At 48.4% G+C, this 22,164-nt stretch overlaps 1 protein-coding gene across 7 annotated transcripts in view; it reads right to left on the bottom strand.

Annotated features, from left to right (window-relative positions):
- Positions 1-22,164, bottom strand: part of LOC149365533 (uncharacterized) — a 71,998-nt gene that overhangs the window by 27,481 nt on the left and 22,353 nt on the right. For 6 of the 7 annotated variants that reach the window (XM_089543657.1, XM_089543671.1, XM_089543680.1 and 3 more), the window contains 5 exons: positions 21,823-21,982; positions 15,517-15,721; positions 15,050-15,104; positions 7,086-7,180; positions 2,658-3,090 (listed from right to left, as the gene is read on the bottom strand). In XM_089543657.1, the coding sequence (XP_089399783.1) occupies positions 2,658-3,090; positions 7,086-7,180; positions 15,050-15,104; positions 15,517-15,721; positions 21,823-21,982 (948 nt within the window). The remainder of the gene's footprint in view (positions 1-2,657; positions 3,091-7,085; positions 7,181-15,049; positions 15,105-15,516; positions 15,722-21,822; positions 21,983-22,164) is intronic. The other variant, XM_089543662.1, reaches the window with a different exon arrangement.

The raw sequence follows: 22,164 nt of genomic DNA, 5'->3' as shown, positions 1-22,164 counted from the left end.
AATCCTTCGGTGAGCGCTGGAGATGATCCGGCGCTGGTCTTGAGCGGACGAGCTGGTCAGAAGAGACTCCCAGTAAGACTTCGCCGCGGTTGGTGATGGGGGATGAGGGAAGGTGGGGCATGTGAGGAGTGTGTGTAAGAAGTCTCCTGGATTGCCGCAAAGTTTGCATGATGACGGGAATTGGTCTGGGTATCGGGCATGCAGCAGTATTGGGTATGGAGCAGTTCGGGTTTGTAGTTGTCGCCAATTGGGTGAACAGACTCTCGCGATCAGGTCACATGCCAGGGTGGCAGCGCGGGCGCATGCACTGCCCATGCAGTGTCTGGAACGCACTCAACGTTACAGACGCCAAGCCGTGCTCTCTAGCCAAGAGAGCGAAAGCTATGGCCTATGGTTCAAGAGTAGTTCAACCGTAGCAATTTTTTTTTCATTCACTTTTTATATTTCTTTAACGAATAGTTTACTTATTCCCCATTTTTTAAAATACATTTTAATCCTGCACTTCTAACATTGTCACCTTGCTTTTCAGTCACTATTCTTATCGTTTTTTCCCTAACTTTTGCATTTGCTAGCTCTTTGTTAACTTTAATGTAGCGCGCTGCTTTAGCGCCGCCAGCGGAGGCCAATGACAACTAACGACTGCGCGCTTCTACGCTGCCGCTGAACGACGCCATGGCGCTGAGCATAGTGGGTAAATGACAAATGAGATAGGGCAGGGCCGTGTGGAACAGATGAAGTGTGAAAAACAAAGGGCTGGATAAGCTCCTGGTTTTCGATCAGTCTTGCAGTGCTCTTCCTGTTAAGTCATGTAACATAACGTACTATGACATCTATACTTGGCTACTGCAAAAAGTGCTTTGTACCCGGCGTTCAGGATAAGGTTTTCAATAACTTCAAACTTTCGTTAGTAATGAACGAAAGCTGTTTCTTGAAAAGCATGTAGACTATGCAATGAAGCGGTCACAAAGTGCCAGTATAATCAACCCTGTAAATTTCATCATTTATTATAATTACAGGGGCGCACTTAAGTCAGCTTAGGTGCAGTAATGCTACAGTACTTCTCTTACTGCTGCCGATGAAGCTGCTGCGTGTTAATTTCTTTACGCCTTTGCCGTTCCTATGTGGTGTTTGCGCTCTAACTTCAGGTCTACCACATCCGAATGCGTGGGCCCCGTTGCTAGAGGGTCTAGTAAGTATAGTAAGTACACCGGAGTACTAACTGAGCGATTAATTGAAGACATAATTAGGTCATTAAATAATTAACGAACTGAATTGAATTACCAAAGAATGCTTGAAATAATTCCCCAATTATTAATTAATTAATTGCTGGCTTAACTGAATGCAACTGAATGTTATTCAACGTTTAATTATTCTAGTAATTAACTAATTATCCATTTCAACAATTATATTAATGATTAATTTGTGAAGCAATGATCTAATTCAACTGATTATTACTTCGTCCAATTAATTGCCCAATTTATTAATCATCTGGTAGACTTAAATATACATTCATGCTAATTACATCATTATTTTATCGACCATTCTATTAATTACCCCGATAATGGATGACTGCCAGTTCGTGCGGACGTGCTCTGATGACGCGCTCTGACGACAAGTCCTGTACACGCCACTCACGATACAAAAAATGCTTTCGCATTAAAGGTTTGGTTTGGTTTATGGTGTTTAACGTCCCAAAGAGACTCAGACTATGAGACACGCCATAGTGAAGGGCTCCGGGAATTTCGACCAGCTGGGGTTCTTTAACGTGCGCTGACATTAAAGAACCCCAGGTGGTCGAAATTTCCGGAGCCCTTCACTACGGCGTCTCTCATAGCCTGAGTCGCTTTGGGACGTTAAACCCCATAAACCAAACCTTTAATGTAAAGTCTATATTGTCACCCCTGTTAGCGTGCATGTGGTCATAGACAACTTAGAGGCTGTTTTACTAATTAACTATTTCATTCGGCAGAATTCTCGTACCCCGCGCATGTCGCGAGACTTCAGCTACAATGGGTGTAATTAAGCGCACAACACTGAGGCACTCGACAACAACTCCTCCCTGAGTCCCAATTTCACAGCCGCCAAGTAAAAAAAAACGAACATTAATCAATTTCGCCAGGCGCTCCGGGTAAGTCAGTGACTGCAATACCAACCAGCCTGGAAAGCTGTGAGCAGACTTCAGGCGCAGTGCCTTGTCGATGGAAATCCAGGGGGTAATTCTGAGGGCTATGAAGGAGAGGTTCATAATCGGACAAAACCCATGATCTCTCCCGTAAAGCCGTCTGTCAAGGCTGCTCAGTCCAGAGCCGTCACCATGAGTGAATATTATACCGAAATCAGCCCGAATGACCAAGGCAGTTTGAACTGCTCCGAGAATAAAGGCTCGTTCTTCAAAACTTAAATCAGCCTCTTGCAACGATTTGTTGCAGAGCGAGCAATTTCTGACCAGAAGTTAAGGCTGGGCAGACTGAATGAGGAAGCGTGCACACGTTATTCTAGAACAGTCAGCCGTCACATTCTACCATGTGATGCGAAACGATATCCAAATGAACGAAGTGAAGCCAGGAGGCTGACGCATGCGTCTCTGCAAACGGGTCACGTGATTCCGGCTTCAGCACAGTGGAACAGTTTACGCAGGGTGTAGAGAGAGTACGTACCAGTACCGGGAACAGTCCTGGATAGCTGGCCGTCGAAGTCTCGTTGAGGCCGGTGCAACCGACCACTGGCGTCTGCTCTGTCCTGGCTGGAGCCAAACTCGAGTCGACGGTGTTCCTGTACTGCGGTGTCGGCGACAGTCGGGTAAAACTCGAGGGAGGCGACTTCGCCGTCCCCTGCGTCAACCGTGCTAGTACCGTCAGAGGCGAGTTTGAGGTACTCGTCTCTTCCCGGCTCTGCGACGAGACCACTGGCAGCTGCGACGCCCGCGCCGTGGGCACCGACGGCATTCTGAAGCCCCCTGGTGGGCCATAGAATGGCGGCGTCCTCTCCGGGGACGGGACCAGCCCCAGCTGGCTAGCAAATAACGACACTTCGTCCACTCTCTCCTGTGGTTGGGCCTGCGGCTCCTCGGGCATGCTCCACTCGCGCGGGCTGTATTCGGGAAACCAGCAGGAGATAAAAAAAAGGGGGTGAGGAGCTTAAACAAAAAGTAGCCTGCGAAAGAGGTAACCGTTTCTGTCTGACTTCTGTCATCACGTCTTAGCAAAGACTCAAGGCGCCGTTAATTAATCGAAGGTGTCTTTCTCGCGTCTGTAACACTCCTGCTCAAGCTATAGCTCACAGCAAGGTACGTGGGAAGGTCGAAGGGAGCACTTGAAATGAGTGCTGTTAAAGGCCAGGGAACTGTCGCTGCAGGGCCAAGCGGTTCCTGAGGCTTTCTTGGACGGAACCCGTAAAGGCGCTGTGGTCTGCGATCAGGCAGAAAATGTGCTTATTTGCGGGTGTCATGGCGGATAGAAACGAAAGCGAGGACGTTCATGTGCGATGCAAGCTGTGTTTCGCTGGGCTCTTCGCCTACAGTGAAATCCGTTTGTTTGCTTGACGTACATACCACAATACTTAGTGGAATTATAAGTTAGTGGTCGTCTCCTGTAAGCGTCATCGCGAAGCTTTACTCCGTCGACCATCTCCACCAGAAGACACCACTGATGCCTCGCTGACAACTCTTGGCTGCGGCGATAGCCTAGTGATTTCGTGCCAACCATAGCAACGACGCCTCTAGCCTCACTGGTAACCACCCTTGAGAAACCGCACACCATGGCGGAATCTTGGCTCGGGCCTCGAGCATGTCAGAGCTGGAGCCGTCGTTCCTGTAGCTCTCGCAGCAGGCTTGGAACGTTCGTGTAAATAAGCTCGTCTGTTGCGTACTTGTATCACAGTCAAGCACAGTCTCCTGGCTGCGGTTTTCGTGAGTGAGCTCGGGCCCACCACCATTATGCAATCTTTGTCAAAAAGTAACCTGGCAAACTGGCTTTTGCTTCTCGGCTATTTAAGGGCACCTTACGGTGCCCTTAAAAGGCAACTGCATCACTTTGTGAGAATTTCGCAATATTCAAGGATTCAAATCTGTATAGGCAGTATGTGAAGCATGGCAAGTATTTTTGCGCTAGCGTTTAAAATAGTGACGTAATCGACGATTGAATTTTGCGCTTCTCTTGAAACCACCGGAGGAGTGCGGGGAAGTTCAGTGTTACGTCAGGACGGTATAATTTCAAATTACCGCTGCCGTCAGCCACACCCTGCCGTGGCTCGTTGGCTGCTGTCAAACAACGCTCGGCGGGCTTTGACTTCGGTGGCATTGGTTTTTTTTTATTTCAAAGCAGGCGTTTATGCGTTGGAAATTTACCGATACCTTCGATGACGTCATGAGGCGCCCCCACTTGTTGCTGTGCGCTGCGCAGAAGCTTGGAGGCCGCCGTGATTTTAGTCAGCGATTACATCACCATTTCAAATGCTAGCCCAAAAGGACTTCGCATGCTCTACCTGCACGTTTCACACATTCCACCATTTTAAGCTTGTCGATTTCTAAAACCTATGTGGTTTCCCTTTAAAGACCAAAATATTTCGAAAGGTGAGAACATGAGTTCTGTTTACCTTACACAGATTTGTATCTAAAGTGTGCAATAAGTGTTCCCATACGCGGCTAAGAAACAAACCCCGTTGCTTGGTTACCTTTGTCAAAGGTAACCAAGTTACCTTTACCTTTTACTTGTTTGCTTGCCAACGTTTCGACAAGAGGACTTGTGTTCGACTGTGAGGTTGCAACGCGTTCTCGCAGGGAGTTGTAAACGCGGGAGAGGACGCCGTAAGACAAAAGCTGCACCGTGCCCCTGCACTTCATTCAGCGCAATTGATTAGAGGTCCTGTGCGAGAAACGGCAGTGCTTCGTACTGCAAGGGTCGTCCAAGTTTTCTGCCTGAATATGGCGCGGAATAAAGCTGCGCTCTAATTTCGCATTAGGTAGAACTGAAATTGTCGGTCAAGTTTTTGTTACTGGGGAGATATGCGGTATTCGCAGAATCTGGGGTGTGTCCATTTGTTCGTAGAGCGCAACATAGCAAGCCTTGGCAGCAGAACCACTGCGACGCGAAAGCTTGGTAAACGAAACTGCCGCGCTTACTATTACCATCAATTTAGCTTCGTTTACTCCAGTAGAAATGCCTGTCCCAATATCTCCATTTAACTATCTCGTGCGCCACCGGCTGTTAGCCTACCAGTGCGAACTTCCTAATCTCATCCGTCGACTTGGCCCTATGCTGTCCACCGTTAGGTTTGTCTTTTAATTAGAATCCATTGCACTCCCCTAAGGAATCCTTGCTTATCGGCAGTCAGCAGTGCATGTCTTGCGCGCGTCCGTTTCCGCTTCCCGATTTGTTGGAAGCAAAAAATTACAGGATTGCATTTAATTCTGCTTAACCAATTAGGGCCCAGCGTACTTTTAAAAGTACAGTTAAATTTCTTAAGATTTCAACACCAAATATTGAATTTTTCTTTTCAAGTAGGATAGGCTGTTGTCACCAGGGGATCAGCCGACTCCCCTTAACTAAGAAGGCGCGTTTACTCTCCTCAGTATGTCATATTTCTATGATGAAACTTTACGATGCTTGTTTCCCGCGAACTGCACCGGTAGTCGCTGGCTTATAATTTTCTTGTGGCCGCGTACATGCCCATATTATGCTAGTTTACGAGCATAGTGCAGCACGAAAGACGAAAATAAACAATGGATGCTTTGAATGTCCCGCACCTTCACTGTTTTTTTGCGCTGTGATGAATTATATGCTGCTGTACTTTCTATAGTACGCTGGGTCCTCCTGTGTGCACAACGGGCCTATCTATTCCAGGTCATATATCTCATAGTTCAGTGCAGTTTTTCGAAAAAAAAAACCCACTTTGTCTGCTCAGCGAGGCCCCAGGGACTGCTGTACTTGTCTCTAGCTATCCTGGGTGTTACGATGGTGTGATTTTAATTGGTTATAATAAAACTTTGGCTATAAGAACTGGAAAGACACTTTTGGAAGCGCGTGCTGTCCCGTCGTTCCCTGAGGGGATTTCAACGCTTAGTGACCATTTCATCTTTTTTTTTGCAACTTTTATTACCAGTCACGACATTCTTGTAACGCTCCGCCAGGAGGAATTTCGGTCTACCGGAACCGTTCGCCAAAACGGGTTTAGGAAGTGCCAGTTTGGCGCTAGCAACTGAATAGAAGCAGCCATGAAAAATTGGTTCTTGCTTCAATACTGCAGATTACGTGCTTTTATTGAAGTCTAAGGACAACAGTGTATTCACTAGGGCCTGCAACTATAACAACATTGAGCCTACATGTTTTGTAAAGCGGTGGTTGCCTAGAGAACACAAAAAACAGGACTTCCGTAAGATAAAACTCCTTTCCTTTTGCAACAATCGTATGGCATGTGTCGACCTTTCAGATCAAACTGTTAGCTGCTGCTACATTGGCATCAAGAGAGAGCTTCCCGCGCAAAGTAGAATAACTGGGGTGCCAGTATAGCCAGAAGAGATTCATGAGGGCCTTCGAAAAGTGTTACATCACCCTGCGTAAAAATCTCAAACACTTTAGCAAAATACACGCCACCAAGCAGGAGTGGAGCCACGTAGCCACATGTGCTATGGGGAGGACCCAGCGTACTATGAAAAGTACACCCCTGTAACTTCGGAACGAATAAAGCAAGCATGACGAAATTTCAGTAATCTGTTTTCCTTTATAAAATAGGTGCTGAAAATGAAGAAAATTCCTCCGTTAGATTTTTCTTGGTCCCTAATGGGTAAAGAGCGGGAATGAGAAAGCCTTTCCATGTCCTATCTTTCTGCCTCAAAATTTTTGGTTTTTTATTTTGTTCTTTATTTTTCTTTTTGGTTGTTTTACAATTTATTTTCGTTCTTTAATTTTTCTAAAAACGGTTTCTTTCTAATTTTGTTTTTCTTTTTTTTATAAAAAGAAAGGACTGTTTGGCTAGCTTAGCCAATGCATGGATTGTAATGTGGCTAGTGTTGGATTGGCTATGAATCTGTCACGTCGGACGAATAAACGTACGATTGAGTTTCGCGCGACGGAGACGCGTGTGCGTACCTTTCGCCGTAGTTGAGGCACCAGAAGCTGCTCTTCGCTTTGCTGGCGGGCACCTTGACAAACCACTGCTGGTAGAGGGCGTGGCGCACCGAGCTCTGCGATAGTTCACCGCGGCGTGAAGGACGGTTCAAAGAAAAATCTCTGCCGCCCTCGAAAGAATGACAAAAAAAGAGAGAAAAACTTTAGGGGGGACACAAGCTCCGGACCGACCCGGATTGCTGCTGTGTGATCCCGGAGAAAAGTGGCGATGTAGGAGTGCGTTCGACGCCCAACACCCAGGGGGGACACAAGCTCCGGACCGACCCGGATTGCTGCTGTGTGATCCCGGAGAAAAGTGGCGATGTAGGAGTGCGTTCGACGCCCAACACCCAGACTGGACACAGCGTCTAATATGGCAGTGTGGTATACGTTGTAAAAGGCCTTTTTAAGGTGTAAGGCCAGCAGCGCTCGCGTTCGTTTGCAGTGCCGGGAGTGGAGGATGTCTTCCGATATCTGAAGCATCTTAGTCCTGTGGGGAGAGGCGCCTTCGGAAACCCAGCATCGTGTGGGGAAATAGGTTGTTGGTTTGCATGAGAGTGTTTAGTCTGTTGAGGATTACGTGTTCTAAAAGCTTTCCGAACCAAGAGGTGAGCGAGATTGGACGGAGGCTTGATAGGTTTAGTGGTCCGGGTTTAAGAATGAAGGTAACTTAAGCGTGGGTCCACTCTTTAGGGAAGGTGCCTTCATTCCACGGCTTGTTGAAGAGGTTCTTTACAGCCTGGATAGAGATCTCATCTAAGTTCCTTAGGGTTTTGTTTGTGATTTGATCGGCTCCGGGTGCAGACGGGGGGGGGGGGGGGGGGGGGGGGAGGGTTGGAGCATGGCTGCTCGAATTTCCCAGTTATGTCCTCGTCTAGTTCGGGGTTTTCCGCTCCCAAGTAGGGTGGAAGAGAAGTCTTGGGTGTTGTCGTGAGATATGTGTCTTTGCGGTTCTGGATCAGGGAGTCGTCGTCCATGTCTGGGCTATGGATGATACGGGTTACAGTACGATGTTGGGTGTTGTTGGTGCGATCACGTTCTAGTAGGCAGCGTAGGAATTTCCACGTGTCCTTTAACCCATGATTTTCGGCTAGGCGGTCACAGACCTGTCCCCACTGCTTCGTTGCGCTGCGTGTGCTTGCATGTATTTTATCAGGGCCGAAATTCTCAGCTTCAGGGAGCGGTTGTGTTTGTTTCTAAGCCAGCGTTTTTGCAGGCTGGAGTGGGCCTCCCACATGTGGAGTAGTTTGCTATCGATCATCTCCGACTTCCGAGTGCTCGGTATATCAGACGTGGCCATGTTGACATCAACACGTTTTGGCGGGCTAGTTGGTTGAGCATCTTGAATAAACAGCGCGAACGAAGACGAGCACAAAAGACAAGCGCTGTGTCGTCTGTTCCTTGTCTTTTGTGCTCGTCTTCGTTCGCGCTGTTTATTCAACATGTTGACATCCTTAGTGAGATCGGTCATCCAGTGGGCTTGATGTGTTTTTCATGGTCTCTACGACAGCGGCTACTCTGCCTTTAGGGGGGCTGTAGACGTTTAAGATTTAAAGACTAGTACTTTTTCTGGTTTTAGGCGGCAGTTGTACCAAGTGACAATCTACATCTGCTAGGTAATGGCGCAGGAATTGTTCCACATATCTGGGTGGACACCCGAACCGCGCCGTAAAGGAAGAGATAAAGAAGGGAGTGAAAGAAGAAAGGAAGAAAGAGGTGCCGCAGTGGAGGTCTCCCGGATAATTTCGATCGTCTGGGGAACTTTCACGTGCACTGAAGTCGCACAGCACCCGGGCGCCTTTTGGGTTTCGCCTCCATCAAAACGCGGCCGCCGCGGTCGGGCTCGAACCCGGTACTCCGGCTCAGTAGACGAGCGCCTTACCCACTAAACCACTGCGGTGGGCATAGCTCATAACTTACCCACCGGCTCCGATTGGGCACCATGATTTCTTCCTCTCCACATTCCGTACCATCTGGGCCCTCAGCTACTCAGCCGGAGTACCCGGACGTGGTGATCGCTTTTTGTTGGATGCGGAACGCGAAAGGCGCCCGTGTACTCTGCGATATTAGTTCACGGTTAAGACCGCCAGGTGGTCGAAATTATTCCGGAGCCCTCCTCTGCGACACCACTCTCTCTTTTATGCGAAGCATATTAACGTAGGTTTCGGGCCTTCGCGCGACGCCCGGCGGTGGCCACCATTGACTTTCAAGTGACCTTCAAGTAGGTCACGTGACATGACGTCACGTGATGACGTCACACCGGCTGCAGATGGGGCCTCATATCGCGCCGTCGGTCGCCTCCCGGCGGTGGCCACCATTGACCTTGAAGTGAGATCACATGATGTGACGTCACGTGATGACGTCACACCGGCTGCAGGTGGGGCCTCATATCGCGTTGTCGGACGTCGCCCGGCGGAGGCCTCCACGCTTCGGTTCGCGCCGTCGCGCGCGACGCGGCGGCGGCGCCACCATTGCTGCATCACGTGATATGTGACGTCACGCCAGGGATGAGGTGGCGCGTCTTTGCGCCGCCTCATCCCAGCGTCTTTGCGCCGGGCGTGTATGCGGTCAAGATGCCTCCAAACGGTAAGGACATGCTTCGCATCCACTTAACCTTGATAAGCCTCCAATTTTTTTTTCACTACCACCTTCATCCCTTACTTCATGGTCCTAATGAATACATTCCTTTACACCCAATGTTGTTCTGGGGGAAGATGCAGTTGTTGACGCGTCTTGTGTTTTTATTTTAAGAGAAGCAGGTTTTCTCAGCATACTCTAAATTTTTACTAACTGCTTCTATTCATTCTTTGATACACCTCAGCCACTTTGTCACTCCTGCGAAGAAGGCTGAGGCTTTTTATTTTGGCTAGGAGCCTCGATATTCTTGCCCAGTTAAGGTGGCTGCTGAGGCCACCCGACCTTCTTGAAAGGTTTTATTCGTAGCCATTTCCTAAATATTTTAAGGCGAAAGCCTTTAATGTCTCATCGTTGTAAGCAGCAGTTGTCGACAGAGAATGTCACGCTTTTCAGTTGGTCGAAACGGTCGTGACGTCACAGTGCGCCAATTTCAAACGGGGCCAATTGTACTTTGGCTAGTAACCATGCAACCAATTGAAGGGACCATATAGTGATGCTCCAAGTGGGACTCAGCTTAGTTAATTGCTTAATTACCAAATTAGCCTAATTAACTTTTCTAGTCAGGCCATATAAATAAATAAAACCGAATAGGAAATTGGTCGAGCTCGGGAATCGAACCTCGGTCTTCGGAGTGCGAGAGACGAGCATGCTATCCACTCCGCCATGCCAGCTCGATGGTTTGGGAAGAACAAAGGTGCGTCTAGTGGATACGGTGTCTTCGCTCACTGCCATCCTCCTCCCTTCCCTTCCGGCGAGGTTTAGGTGTCCACCGAGATACAGACTGTTGCGTAAATCAGAGAAAATCGGAAAAAAATTCTTTCGGCCTAACCGCACGTTTGTTCGGGCTCAAATTTCGCACAGAGGTTGCATTTGGCGGTCAGTTTTGTTTTATACCACATTTAGGTGGGGTACTTGCCTGATTCGGTCAGAGTTATTTGGAAATCCCCATCGTCTGTGGCGACGGAGAACCAAAATCGAAACACTTCGCAGCAATGGTACGCGTTGCGCCATCTCGTAGCCACCGGAGAAACGAGCCCCCTACCGCGCAGCCGTCCTCGGTAGAGGGCTCGTTTCTCCGGTGGCTACGAGATGGCGCAACGCGTACCATTGCTGCGAAGTGTTCTCCGTCGCCACAGACGATGGGGATTTCCAAATAATTCTGACCGAATCAGGCAAGTACCCCACCTAAATGTGGTATAAAACAAAACTGACCGCCAAATGCAACCTCTGTGCGAAATTTGAGCCCGAACAAACGTGCGGTTAGGCCGAAAGAATTTTTTTCCGATTTTCTCTGATTTACGCAACGCGCGATATGAGAGAGAAATACATTTCCTTTCCTCAAAAACCAATTTACCGACGAGCGAGGCGTAGAACCGAATGGGCGATGGCGTTCTATGGACTCCCTGGCAGCGTTGCAAGACGCTCTCGCGTTCCACTCTTAGAGGCGCAGCTTAACATCTTAACCCCACATCAGTGACCACACTTTAGGTAAAAAAAGTGCACCCCCCCCCCCCCTGAATTTTGACGGCTGTCCACCGAGATATGTGGGACAGTTACTGCGTAATTTTCTTTCCTCAAATACAATTTTCATTTTCTTCATTACGGGCCATCTTCATCTTTCTTCTTTCACTCCCACTTCCTCCGTTCCTCTACGGTGCGGTTCAGGTGTCCACCGAGATGACAGAGATTTACTGCGCCATTTCCTTTCCTCAAAAACCGTTGCGTTGCAACGGCAAGTCATCGCGCCGAACGGGTGGTGGCGTTCCGTGGACTCCCTGGCAGCGCTACAACACGCTGTCGCGTTCCACTACTAAAGGCGAAGCTTAAGCTTAATTAGCAGTTAATTAGTATTCAGGCATTGATCAGTAATTAACCATTAATTAGTGATTTGTCATCACTTAGTAATTAGTACTCAATTACATGTGACGCCACCAGTGCCACAGAAGCACTGAAAGTGGTGCGGAAAACGCTTTCGCCTCTACGCACTTTAGACAGTCAAAGTGCCCCCTGAATTTTTTCGTTTGTCATCATTATATAGTACTAACATTTTAGGCACTGCATCACCGATGATTTTTCGCATTTCTATAAAACTCTGCAGGAGCAGCGCTACAACACGCTGTCGCGTTCCACTACTAAAGGCGAAGGTTAAGCTTAAGCTTAATTAGAAGTTAATTAGTATTCAGGCATTAATCAGTAATTAACCATTAATTAGTGATTTGTCATCACTTAGTAATTAGTACTCAATTACATGTGACGCCACCAGTGCCACAGAAGCACTGAAAGTGGTGCGGAAAACGCTTTCGCCTCTACGCACTTTAGACAGTCAAAGTGCCCCCTGAATTTTTTCGTTTGTCATCATTATATAGTACTAACATTTTAGGCACTGCATCACCGATGATTTTTCGCATTTCTATAAAACTCTGCAGGAATCTTTTCTTACACCTTGCGTTTGGCGCATGATGGCCTTAGTTGCGTATGTGCCAAAAAACCCAACACACACACACAACACAACACCTTCCCGAAATTTCCGGAGCCCTTCACTACGGCGTCTCTCATAGCCTGAGTCGCTTTGGGACGTTAAACCCCATTAACCAAACCAAACCCTCATGGCGTGGTTCAGTTGTCCACCGAGGAGTGTGACAGTTGTTGCACCTTTTAAGGCGAAAGCCTTTAATGTCTCATCGTTGTAAGGAGCAGTTGTCGACAGAAATGTCACGCTTTTCAGTTGGTCGAAACGGTCGTGACGCCACACTGCGCGAATTTCAAACGGGGCCAATTGTACAGTAACCATGCAACCAATTGAAGGGATCGTATAGTGATGCTCCAAGTAAGTGGGACTGAGCTTAGTTAATTGCTTAATTACTCATTTAGCCTAATTAACTTTTCTAGTCAGGCCATATAAATAAATAAAACCGAATAGGAAATTGGTCGAGCTCGGGAATCGAACCTCGGTCTTCGGAGTGCGAGAGACGAGCATGCTATCCACTCCGCCATGCCAGCTCGATGGTTTGGGAAGAACAAAGGTGCATCTAGTGGATACGGTGTCTTCGCTCACTCCCATCCTCCTCCCTTAATTTCCGGCGAGGTTTAGGTGTCCACCGAGATATGAGAGCCAGATACATTTCCTTTCCTTTCCTCAAAAACCAATTTACCGACGAGCGAGGCGTAGAATCGAATGGGCGATGGCGTTCTATGGACTCCCTGGAAGCGTTGCAAGACGCTGTCGCGTTCCACTCTTAGAGGCGAAGCTTAACATCTTAGCCACACATCATTGACCGCAGTTTAGGTCAAAAAAGTGCCCCCCTGAATTTTGACGGGTGTCCACCGAGATACGTGAGACAGTTACTGCGTAATTTCCTTTTCTCAAATAAAATTTTCATTTTCTTCATTACGGGCCATCTTTGTCTTTCTTCTTCCACTCCCACTACCTCCCTTCCTTTATGGTACGGTTGGGGTGTCCACCGAGATGACAGAGAATTACTGCGGCATTTCCTTTCCCCAAAAAGCATCCAAAGGGCAAGGCATCGCGCCGAACGGTTGGTGGCGTTCCGTGGACTCCCTGGCAGCGCTACAACACGCTGTCGCGTTCCACTCCTAAAGGCGAAGCTTAAGCGTCATTAATTAGCAGTTAATTAGTATTCAGACAAAATCAATAATTAACCATTAATTAGTGATTTGTCATCACTTAGTAATTAGTTCTCAATTACATGTGACGCCACCAGTGCCACAGAGGCAGTCAAAGTGGTGCGGAAAACGCTTTCGCCTCTACGCACTTTAGACAGTCAAAGTGCCCCCTGAATTTTTATTTTTTCAAAAACCAATTATACTCAACTCTTCCACCCCCCCCCCCCCTCCACTCTGGACTCGAAGCTTTAAACTTGCAACGACGGTAAATATTTGATGGCAGTTCTAATGACAACGCACGAAAACTGACAGGACATCTACCACTGTATAACGCGAGTTTCGGCAAGAGCTGTTGAGATCTGTTGTTTTCGCAATGTACTCAAGCAAAGAAATTGAGAAGGACACTCATATCTGTACATTTATACAGAGTCTTGCTATTTTTCAAGCATACCACTCAAGTAGCCCTTCTCTCCCAGTCCTTGATAGTCATGACGGAAGCCTAGCGATCTGAGAAGTGGCAAGAGATGCGTTCGAGGTGTGAAAACAATGCCTGGTTCTGTTAGACGAAGCCTATGTATGTGTTTCAGGAGGTCGTCACATCAGAGAGTGGAGTTGCGAGGGAATGGAACTATGCTGTCACACGTCACGTCCCTGGGTTAAAACCACTCAGTGGAGTGTGTTTCCATGCGCGTTGTAGTGACATTGAGCGTGACGTCACTGCAACCTTTCCCCTCTTCTTTCCGCGTGGTTACCATCCTCTGGTTACTACTGCTGTTAATAGTTAGATGACGACGCCAAACCCAGGGAATGGGTCTTTAACAGCAGTCGCTGTAAAATAGACAATAGTCAGTACTCTCTGCTTCATAAAGCATTAAATTTATTTGAAGAGAACACTTGGTGACAACATTATGTTCGGACCATGTGGTATATTGCCAGGCGCGCTTCAGTGAGGTCAGGGCAGACCGCTCTCTTTTTCCCCATGGTTACCACCCTCCTTTTAAGCCTACTACGACTACTACTGATGCTAGTAAGGCGACGCTGAACCTAGGAAAAGAGCCTCTATCTGCTGTCGTTTTAATCATTGAAAGGAAACTGTTAACTAAAATGTGGTCAATGCTTACATCCCCCTTCCAAGGTAAGAGTAGAAAACACGATTCGTTTATAATGCATCCTAGGGTTTGAAGACCCGATTTCTCCGGAAGCAGTTTTGCGTCAGTACTGCACAGCTCAGCTGAACAACACAAGTGGTCTAACCTCAGCTGGATATTGATAAATAGCTTCGATGTCGTTGGAAGCGCACATTGTATTAATGGTCATTTTTTGTGTACAACTGCGTAAAACACAACCTAGTTAGGAGGCTATAATATGGGTGCCATGTCAATGTGTCTCAAAGAATAGAAATACGGACAAGAGGAATAAGAAAAAGGTACTTTCTTCAAAATACAGACGCTGCAGCAATAGTAGCTCCCGTTAGCAGAATACTTTTTCGCAAACATAATCTGCAGCATTTTATTTTCACTTTTTTTCCCCCTATAATCACCTCCCCTCCCTCAAATCACCGCCCCTACACATACTAGCATTTGGGCATTGTTAAATACATTGCTAAACATTTGTTTTGTTCGACCAATAAACTTCTGTTTATATTTCTATTTAATTCTTCCTCTTTCTTTCCGAGTTCCGCTTACCTTCCAAGTGGCCTGGGCGTACTTATCCACGAAGCGGTAGTACGGGTACCTGTTCCTGCGTATTGAGGAGACACATATGATAGAACACCGAAAGAACAAGCGACGATTCACAGTGGCTTCAATGACAGAGCAATATGATGCGCTGCTCGCGCCACTCGTCTTGAGAAGCGCAAGTCGTTTAGGACTTTCTAAGTTGGGCGCATCTTGAAGACAGGTCTCGGTTTTACAGCCGCTTCAAATTCCGCGACGCGGCGCTGTCTGTCACGTTCCCACGTGACCATACCGAGCCGGAAGAGACCCGAAACTTAGCGAGAGGAGAGTGTAGGAGTGGGGTACAGAAAAGTTCTTGATTCTTAATTTTTCGCTAGTTCAACAGGCACTGAAAAGCGTAGAAGGCGTTGGTGCAACCTAAGGTCTTGGCGTTCATGCAGACACCTTCGGGGTCGAGCGTGCGGAGAAAGGCTCACTTCAGTGCCTCGTAGATGTGTGACACGCGCAACATTCGCCGCGGGCTCTCGTGGATGGCGTACGCGATGTGCTGCACCAACAAGCCTGACGGCCTCCGAAGGCGGGTGCCTGCAGGCAGCATCTCGCCCAGGGGACCAGGCGGCGCCTTATCCACCGTGGACGTGTCGTTAGTGCTGGGCTGGTGCCGGCTGGTGAAGAAAGCTCCTGCGACAGAGGGCCAACCACAGCACATGTTGGTGGCGCCAGCCAATAGTACCATTTTTAAGACGAAAACCTTTAATGGCTCATACTCGCGGTGTCTGTCCGCGCGCTGGAATCGTGCCAACTGTGGCCTCTCCTCCGCGCAGCTGCGCAACCTCCTCCTCCCCTTCTTAGCAACCGGCGCGCCGGTGGGGGCGCAGCTGTGCATAGCAACCGTGACGTCACACAGTAGTGGTAGAACGAGCGCGCGCGCGTCGGCGGTAGCAGCTGCACCGCCGCTCCTTCGCCAGACGTCTCGTTGCAGTCGAGTGACTGAGACGTATGGCTCCGAAGCGGCCCAGTGATTCCGCGCCAAGCTGTTCGGGGAAGCGGCAGCGGACGCCGGATCCCCCCAACACCAAACGCCAGAAGAACAAGTAGCGAATGCGCATGCGACGACTGAACATGTCACCAGATGCGAAAGAGAGGCAGAACGGACGACGCTTTCGCCAAGCACACTTTAGAATTTCCAAAGTGTCTTCGGTGATTTTTTTTCCATTACAGTTCCTTTTAGTTTTGGTTTGTTGGGGTTTAACGTCCCGAAGCAACTCAGGCTATGAGAGACGCCGTAGTGAAGGGCTTCGGAAATTTCGACCACCTGGTGTTCTTTAACGTGCACTGACATCGCACAGTACACGGGCTTCTAGAATTTCCTTTTAACTGCCCCCTTTCCCTCGAGTACCATTTTTCAGCACCGGTAATGACACAGCCGCGCACAAACAACCCAAATCGACTTCAACAGGTGCTGTGGGGTCTCCCTACCAAATACAGACGGAGCCCAATGTAACACAAGTCATTTTATAGCGACAAAAAGTTCAGTCTTACGAATCAGGCCGTGCAATATGAAATAGTTTTTAAAATCCGCCTCCAACGGTGTCCTCATCTAGGGGCTTTGTGTTGAATGTCATAACGTCATTAGACACTGTGTCTCTCGATGTTCCCTCAAAGTGTTGCCGTGCATAAAGTATAAAGAAAACATTTATTTCATTTTTGCACCTCTTATGTAATACCCTTAATGGGGTCTTTGAGGTAAAATTGGTTTTTAAGGAAAGGAAATGGCGCAGTATCTGTCTCACATATCTCGGCGGACACCTGAACCGTGCCGTAAGGGAAGGGAGAAAGGTAGATGTTAATAAGAAAGAAAGAGGTGGCGTAGTGGGGGTCTCCGGAATAATTTCGACCCCCTGGGTATCTTTAACGTGGTCTGACATCGCACAGCACACGGGCGCCTCTTGCGTTTCGCCTCCATCGAAATGCGGCCGCCGCGGTCGGGTTCGAACCCGGGTACCCCGGCTCAGTAGACGGGCGCCTTACCACTGAGCCACCGCGGCGGGTGTCTTTGAGGTGATAAAATGAAATGTCCAAGCTAGCTATAAAGGCAAAAAAATTCAGGGGGCACTTTGACTGCCTAAAGCAACGTTACTAGTAACGTTGGTCTAAAGTGGCTAGAGGCGAAAGCGTTTTGTAGCGAAAACTACATTGGCCATGAACTTGGCGATTTCGCTGTGGCGATGATCCGAGGAAGCACAGAGAGCGACCTTGAGCCGTTGCCTAGCAACCGCCGCAGCTGGCGGACGCCACGCGCTCGCCGCGCCATCTGGTATGACATCACACCGCGCGCCTCGCCAGGGAGCCGCCAAGCGGTATGACGTCACACCGCTTGCCTCGTCGTTGCGCTCGCTTCGGCAGCCCAGATGCGACGTCGCTGCCGAAATGTCATTAGACGAAACTGCTTTCGCTAAGTATATCCTGGCCTAGCTGAGCTAAGCCACTGCCATTTTTTCTGCACCACTTTGACTGCCTCTGTGGCACTGGCGACGTCACCACTGGATGACGTCACATATAAATAATTACTAAGTGATGACAAATTAATAATTGATCGACAATTACTGATTAATGTCTAAATACTAATTAACTGCTGATTAATCACGCATAAGCTTCGCCTTTACGAGTAGAATGCGACAGAGTGTTGTAGCGCTGCCAGGGTCCACGGAACGCCACTACCCGTTCGGCGCGATGCCTTGCCCATTAGAAACATCGAAATGAAGAAAATGAAAATTGTACTTGAGGAAAGGAAATTACGGAGTAACTGTCTCACATATCTCGGTGGACACCCGTCATTCAGGCGCTGGATGTAACGCGAAACAGGAGAATGATCCATTAGAGAGTTTTAGTAGACAGTTTTAGTATAGCGTACGCAAAACTTTTGCGTACGCAATAAAATAGCGCATGTAGAATGCGCATGCGCAGAACGCTAAAAGAAGCTTAGCGTTTAGCGTATGCGCGCAATTTTCTGGAAATAGCGTAGCGTCTTTGCGGGGCTTGCGGAGACAACATGGCGGCGTCCTGTTTGCCCGCTTCGGTTCTAAAATACCTCGTCATTGAGTTATTCGGCGCTCAACTGGCAATAAATGGTGGTATTCGCTTCCGCTTTCTGTCGCTTCACTGGGACGCAATGTTATGTGCGATAACTTGCCGGTACTCTTGAGATAGCAGTCTGTTTTCAAGCCCGTAAGCCTAACGACAGGTTGTGTACACTGTCGTCATGGAAACGGCCATTTTTAGCACTTCTTAAAACGACCTCAATTTTTTTTTTCGACGTGTGGTGGCGCTAGGTACTTACCCAAACGGGGCTGAACCTGGATGTTGTATGTCTATTTAGCGCCTATTGCGGAACGGTCCGCAAACGCTCACCTAAAGGTGTTGTTCGCGCTTTGAATTTAGCGTACGCAAACATCTTGCGTGTTGCGTACGCAAAAAACGCAACTCTATACTAAAACTGTCTAGTATTGCGGGCTTTGCGTAATTGCGTGCATAGCGGAATAGCGGGTCCAGAGTGCGCATGCGCAGAACGCTAACGGGGAAATAGCGTTAGCGTACGCACGCAATTTTCAGAATTTAGCGTTGCGGCAGTTGCGGCTTTAGCGCACTTAGCGTGGAAACATGGCGGCGTCCTTTCAAGCGACAATCGCCCGCCTCAGCCCATTCAGCAGCTCTTGAGATTCCGGTCGGCATGTTTACCGGCAACTACTGGTGTTTTTGCTTTTCGCTATGACTTACCTTGCTTCGACGATAAAGTTTAAGCTGCAATACAGACAAGTTTTTGAGATACGCTCTCGATTCTGGAGCGCGCAAGCCTAATATAACCTCAAGCTGCACTGCTATACCGTCTGCAACGGCCCGAAACGCAGCAGAAACCTAGCAAAAACGTCTGGAACGAGACAAAAATAGATTTGGAGGTTTTTCGTGCTGTTTTATGGACTTGAATTATGTAAAGAGAGTTTATATTAATTTTTCCTCAAGTTTTTGAACATTAGACGTCATGTGATGGCAAATTTTCTTGCTCCAACGGCTTGTAGTTAACATTGCCTTTACTAGATGGCGCCACTATTTTACGTTTTCATTTCATTTTATTTCAATTTCGGGGTCATCTTGCAGACGAAAATGAACGTTGCACTAATAATTCGTTTAAAAAACTCGCAAATATTGTACTTTGGCAAGTTAGCGGCAATGTCAACCATTTTAGAAGGACCGTTGGCATCCATGTCAAGCAGATGGCGTTTAGCGTTTTCAAAGTGCTATAATAAAACTCTCTCAGGGGATAAGTTGCTTGCGGCACGCTAACGTAATTTCCCTTAGGTCCGCTATCACGCTAACGCTATACTAAAACTCTCTATTAAAGGCCTTCACCTTAAAATTAGCTGCGGTACAACTACTGCTGAACGTGGTTAGAGAGCGAAAGCTATGTCATATCGGGCAACTATAAGCGGCTTGGCGTGTGCAACGTTGAGTGCGTTCCGGACACTGAATAGGCAGCGCACCCACCCTGTCAGCCTGGCAAGTGGCAGTTAATTTTTGATCGCGAGAGTTTGCTCACCCAATAAACGCTGCGGCCAATTGCAGCAGTGCCGCGTGTCTGCCACAACGTTGTCAGCGCTAACGCATGCAGCCCACATCTTTCTCATCACCCCCAGTACCTAGAAGCGCGATTCAGGCGTCCACTGACCCATGGAGCCAGTTATGCGCACTTTCTTTCCTTAAAATGTTCGGAGCGTAAAACGTTGTCAACGCCAACGCCAATGAGCCCAATGAACGCCGACGGCCTATGGCTTGTGCCACATTTCTGCCACAACGTTGTCAAGGCCAACGCATGCGGCGCATATCTGTCACTACCGCCACATAGCTTAAAGCGCGACAGGTGTCCACTGTTCCAAGAGGGTAGTTATGCGTCTTTAAGCTTAAAGCGCGACTAAGGTGTCCAGTTTTCCAGGGCGGTGGGGAGCCAGTATATGCACATTTCCTTTGCTTTCGAAGCTCAAGGTCATTTGAAGGTGAAATGTAGGCACCCGGTGATCGAAGCATGGGGTCCCGTAGTGAAGCTTTCGCTTCAAAAGCTGGCGCTGTGGAGTATCAGTGTAGCACATGCCTCTGTGTTCTGTGTCTGTTTGCCCCCCCCCCCCCCCCTCAACACACACACAATACAAAAATACTACTACTACTGCTGCTACTACTACTACTATTACTACTACTACTACTACTACTACTACTACTACTACAACGACAACAAAAATAGTAAAGATTTTTATAGTATTTTTGGCCATGAACTTGTGGTAACAGCGGAATTAAAACTTTTTAACTATTGTCCTCTGTTTTGTCGTAGAGTAAGAACTACAGAAATGTATTATAGAAAAATATTAAAATGCTACAGAAAGATACTACAGCAGAAAAATCTGTCGTTAGCACAAAACATTGTCATATCTTGGGCACCAATAGTCTGTCCTTTTATTTTCGACCGTACATCCACTTATTGGCGCCATGACAACTGTAAACTAGCATGGCGGCCACGCCGTTTCAAGCGTGAGCGAAGTATACATGTCCCCACACATACAGCCCTCTGCGTCAGTACGTATACATAACCACAACCGTATGCATTTTGCTCTTTTATTGCGAAAGCAATACTACGCTCATGAGCGGCCTTTCGGGTAGCGGCGGCCCGTAGTCATGTTTGACCTTTAAAATGACCTCTGACGTCATACCAGGGTGAGAGTAGGGCTACCAAATCGAGTTCGTCGCACAGCGGCGGCCGGTAGCCACGCGACATTGCCTGATGACGTCACAGTGTGACGTTATACCAGGGTGAGGATAGGCTACCAAGTCGAGTCGTCAGGCAGCGGCGACCGGTAGCCACGCGTGACCTGTAGACGCGGCGCACTTTCTTTAGACGCGGCGCACTGCGTTCCTTCTTTAGACGCGGCGCACTGCGTTCCTTCTTTAGACGCGGCGCGCCACGTTCCTTCCGTTAGAGGCGCTGCGCTCGCTTTCGCCAACCTGCCAGGCTTAACCAAAGCTAAGCCCCCGCCAATTTTTTTCCGCTGCTTCCAAGTGAAGGACAAATACATTGCCTGCAGCGTCGCGTATCTGCGAACCAGGCGTGCACTGCGCAATTACTCATTTCGCTAGGCGACAAGCACTAATTGGACAAGTGAAAACACGCAAACACATGCGCGCAGCATGACGAGTGTCAGAGTTTTAGCATTTCGTGGACGTATACTTACGGGGGATTACAGTGATCACCGAATGAAAGGTAATCCAGTAAACCGGATTACCAACTGCGAGCTACGTGCGTGAATTCCAAGCGGGGCGACCATCTATGACTGCAAGTGTACACAGCAAGCGGGAATTCGATATTCCTGTGTATATCTACGCTAATACCTTTCGGCTACCCAAAACTTCCTAACTCCAGCAGCCGCTAGCTGTTACTCCCAGCCGAGCTGGGCAGCTTTCAGTCTCTACATTTAAGGATTTCCACGGTCACAGTTAGAGGCACACATCGCTTGCGTTATCGAACCTAAGCCGCCAGGTGAAGTATTTTCCCATCCCTTTTCTAGGGTAACAGATCTGTTTTGCCGACTGCCCTTACCTACATTGGTCTAGAGACCAGAGGCTGATCAACTTGCAGACCTGCTGCTTATATACATATCGCCCAGCACGAGAATAACGCTGCCTGGAATTTCAACGGCCGACTGGAGCACAAATAGCGCAAGCGGCGCACTGCTGTCACTCACCGCGGCGTCTCGTCTTCATACTTGATTCGTTGGAGCGGTACTGGCGGCCAGCAGAGCAGGAAACGGGGGACTTGTCGCTCGCTGCGTCCAGCACGGTGCTCATGTCGGGCACGATGTGGGACACGTAGGCGTTGGACAGCGCTTCGGTCTCCTCTTCTACCTGCGGAACGGATGACGAGGACAGGTCACAATGCGCCAGCATCTGTGCAAAACCTCAGCTCCATTTCGCTCTGCTAACGCAGCTGTAAATTCAGCCCATACTAATGAAGCCTGGCGCGCCACCGAAATGGGCGTAATATTCGTGAACTCTCCGCAGCAGGAGTGTTTCCGTGTGATAAACCT

The sequence above is a fragment of the Amblyomma mixtum genome, chromosome 1 (assembly GCF_055824585.1).
Source record: "Amblyomma mixtum isolate Tamu chromosome 1, ASM5582458v1, whole genome shotgun sequence".
NCBI classification, from domain to species: Eukaryota; Metazoa; Arthropoda; class Arachnida; order Ixodida; family Ixodidae; genus Amblyomma; species Amblyomma mixtum.
Note: the sequence above shows the minus strand (reverse complement) of the source record. Positions and strands in the feature narration are given on the sequence as shown.